The sequence below is a fragment of the Morone saxatilis genome, unplaced genomic scaffold (genome assembly GCF_004916995.1).
Source record: "Morone saxatilis isolate NCDOM2014 unplaced genomic scaffold, NCSU_SB_2.0 Contig15, whole genome shotgun sequence".
NCBI lineage: Eukaryota > Metazoa > Chordata > Actinopteri > Moronidae > Morone > Morone saxatilis.
Window position 1 is genome coordinate 20,962,618 of NW_023339707.1, and position 3,750 is coordinate 20,966,367.

The window sequence follows — 3,750 nt, forward strand, 5'->3', positions numbered from 1 at the left end:
TTTTTTTTTTTTTTCTCCCCCCCTCCCGCCTATCCACAGCTACTCAGACGCAGACCCTGTTACTCTTTGCACGTGCACACAGACATTCACACAGATAAAAAAAACATGGGAAGGCTACTCACTCACACACACACACACACACAGAGAGATGCACGTACACACTCCATGTGAAATGAGGTTGTAAGGTTGCACACAAAAGAAGCAAGCCTTAGATATATTATATATTATATATAATATTACATATGTAAATATTACACATTTTTAATTTGACCCTAAGAATATAAGCACATTGGTATGTCAAGATTTTTCTTTGCTTTCAATTGGACTGAAGACATGAATCTACAGGCAGCTTTAGAGATCAGAAGAAAAGGTTTGAATTGGAAAAAAAAAGAGAAAGTCTTTTGATTGGTCTGTAGTAAAAAAGGCAAAGTGAACTCTTGGTGATATTCAGGCCTTAGAGAAGGTCGTCATCAGCGTCACTCAGCGAAAAAAGCATCAAATTCTGCTTTCTTTCAATTTTAATAACTGACACTATGAGATAAAACATCTTTTTTTTAAAGTGCCACTTTATTACAAAAGTATAAACTTGACTGACATTTCATGAATAGTAATCTTGATATAAAACATTACAATCTTTTGCACTTAGCACTTAATTACACGCTTCTGAGTACAAGACCCTGTAGTCTGAATAGCAAACACACAACATTAGCTGCCACATTTAACTTTTAGCTGGGCTTTCCAAGAACACACCGTAGCTTCATGGCTTCAAAAAACAACAAACAGAATACACTGAAATTTACATTGCAGCTGTTTTTGCAGTTTGTGTCACAAGATAAGTCATTCCAAAACACAATTAAACATAATAGAAAAAGATAGATTTCTTGACACTGATGATATATTTATTATTCTTTCTCTTTTGTAATGTACATACACATTGCATCAACATACAGTATAATCACATTGTTTGCTGGGGATATTTTGGTCAAATGAAATCATCGTTTATTGTCCAGGATTTGGATGTAATTTCTGAGTTGTGTGTTATCCTCTGGGTGATGCTCTGCTGCTTTTAGCGAAAACCATTTGCTTCACATTTTTGTCATTTCTGCAATATTTTTAACACTGATAACAGAGAGAGAAAGAGAGAGAGAAAGAGAGAGAGTGTTCATCGATGGAGTGACGATGAGACATGACGTTTGCTAATACACATCAGTTCTACTGTAGCTTTCCAAGCTGCACTATGGTGAAACCCAAGACGTTTCATATGACCACAAGGCAGGGACTATGTAGATGAACGGTCCACAGATATGAGTGAGGACTGAGCAGAGAGGGGTGTATGTATGTGTACGTGTGTGTGTGTGTGTGTGGGAGGGGAGGGGGGTTTGAGTGGACTGTCTCCAACTTTAGGACTCGAGCAGTTCTCTTTAGTCTCGTTTTCATCTGTACTGTGTGTGTGTGGCAGGCAAAGGATGAGAGAAAAATTAACTCTCCGCTGCACAGAGTCCCACTGAGCCAAACACATCCTTAATCTAACTGGCTTTGTGCTCTACAGAGAAATAAAGCAACACACTAAAAAAGCAAAAAAAAAAAACAAAAGAAACAACCAACGACAATAGAAAAAAAAACATTCATATAGAGGTACCACATGACAGTGCTTGATTTTTTGTTGGATTTTTTTCACTTTTTTTTAGCATGCAACTTGTAGCAGGCAAAGTGCAGAAACAGGATCAACAAAGTAAAACACTTCATTTACAGACGGCAGTGGAGACAGTGTTCAGTCCATGTAAGATGAAACAAAACATGACGGAGGGAAGTATCCGGTTGGTTTTTAAACACGATGAATGGTTTAAATTAGTCGAAGCTTTTAGGAGGAATGCAAAATGTGTGCAATTTTTTGTTATAATACTCTCATAATTGATTCTCTTGGTCCCTGAGCTTTCAAGTATTTTGATTAGTAATTCATTCCTTTATATCTTTTAAATCCCATCCTGAATCATATCTTGACCAACTACAGGGAAGGCCTGTTCATGACAGACTAAGTGCTACCGAAAGATTCACACAATGCTGTGCCTTTTCCCTAAATAGAAGTCCTGCTAGGACCAGTCAAACAACTATTTTTACCCGCTAGAATTGAGGAAGAATTTAGGCTTTTACTTTTATTGTGCTTGGCACATATGTATCAGTAAAATAGAAGTGCTACTGTTACCTACAGATTGCTCTGCAATGGTCTTGTGCTCATTTATTATTCACTACCTTTGGATTCCTTATAAGGTTTATAGATTGGACTTTGTATTCAGCCCAGGTCATAACAGATCAACAGTATTGCCCCAAGGCCTCAGTAGGCTGTGAAAGGCATGATGTTATGACTCGAATGTAAACAGTATGTGTGGGTGAGCATGACAGGGGCTCAGCCGTCACTCCTTGTGGTGTTAGCTCAGCTCCTTGTGTTGGAAGGATAGGGGTCACAGTGCAGCCGCCGCCTCAAAGCCCTGTTACATACATCTCCATGCCGTCGTTGAAAGTGAAGATGGTGGTGGTGCTGGAGGTGGCGGAGCCCTGCTTCAGGTCGCCGATGCTCTCGTACAGGTTCTCCCCCGGGAGCAGCAGGGCTTTGGCGGGCAGATGCTGTAACTTAGGGGTCTGCTGCGTCGGCGGCGGTGGAGGGGGCTGCTGCTGCTGCAAGGGCTGCTGGGCTTTCTTCCTCCTCGGCCGCAGGGTGGCACACGTGTTGGGGGGCCTCTCTCGCTTCCAGGCGCCTCCACCTTCCAGGTTCTCATAGGCCGGATCGCACTCCTCTGTCCCGATGGACTCGTAGCAGTGGTCGTCAAGGGGCCCTCCAATTGCTTTGCCCTCCTGAAGCGCCCACGTCTGGGGTTTGACCACTACGCTAAAACCCCCGTCCCGGTCTCGGTCCCGGTCTCCACGACCCAAGGTCCGGAAGCCAGGATTGGCTGGGGGAGACCCCGGCACAGCTCTCTTCTTCTTTCCTGGTTTACATACCTTTGAGTACATCTCAGCCACCTGCAGTCAAACAACATATTACTGAGGTTACAGATCTAGTTTATCATATATCTATATAAATAATAATAATAATAATAAGTAATAGTTTAAAATTGTGAAACTCTCATTCACTTTATTTTATGCATTTATGTAGTTTGACTCTTATTTCCTATCCAAGTATCCAGACCAGACATATCTAATTTTTATGACACAGGAAAAACATATATGCATTATTGTGTATAATAATATGAATTTATAGAAAATAACGTCCATACAGAATGATAAATTATAATAAGACATTTAAAATTGTGTTCACGTCGTACAAAATCAATGTCTGTCTGAGTAATGAAATAAAGTCAATCTCTTCTATTGTGCAGCGGACTGAACATTTTCTTCCATTCAGATGGTTAGAAGAGCCTTCAAGAATGCTTGAAATACCTTCAGGACAGTTGTACTTTTCTTTAAACGACCTTCTGGGTTTTTAAAAGAGGTTTTTCCTATTAGAGTTTTTTTTTCTAAAAATGGGTGCTTAGCACTGTGACTCAAATGCATTGATAGTAGTGTACACAAGAGGCACAACCTGGTTAAATCAAGAGTGATATAACGTCAGTGAAACAGATACAGAACATGGATACTGTAAAACAATTTGTAAAAAGTTTTTTTTTAATATTAAAGCAATCTAACTGTAAATTACAGGTCCAGTGTGTCGGATTTAGTGCAGCTCTATCTATTGGTTTGTCTGTTCTGGGTTAC

The 3,750-nt window shown here is 40.2% G+C and overlaps 1 protein-coding gene across 1 annotated transcript in view; it reads right to left on the bottom strand.

The window, feature by feature from the left end:
- Window positions 1–591: 591 nt before the first annotated feature.
- Window positions 592–3,750, bottom strand: part of LOC118323908 (basic salivary proline-rich protein 4-like) — a 6,315-nt gene continuing 3,156 nt past the window's right edge. The window contains exon 4 of the mRNA XM_035655977.1: window positions 592–3,018. Coding sequence (XP_035511870.1) covers window positions 2,479–3,018 — 540 coding nt within the window. The 3' untranslated portion in view covers window positions 592–2,478. The remainder of the gene's footprint in view (window positions 3,019–3,750) is intronic.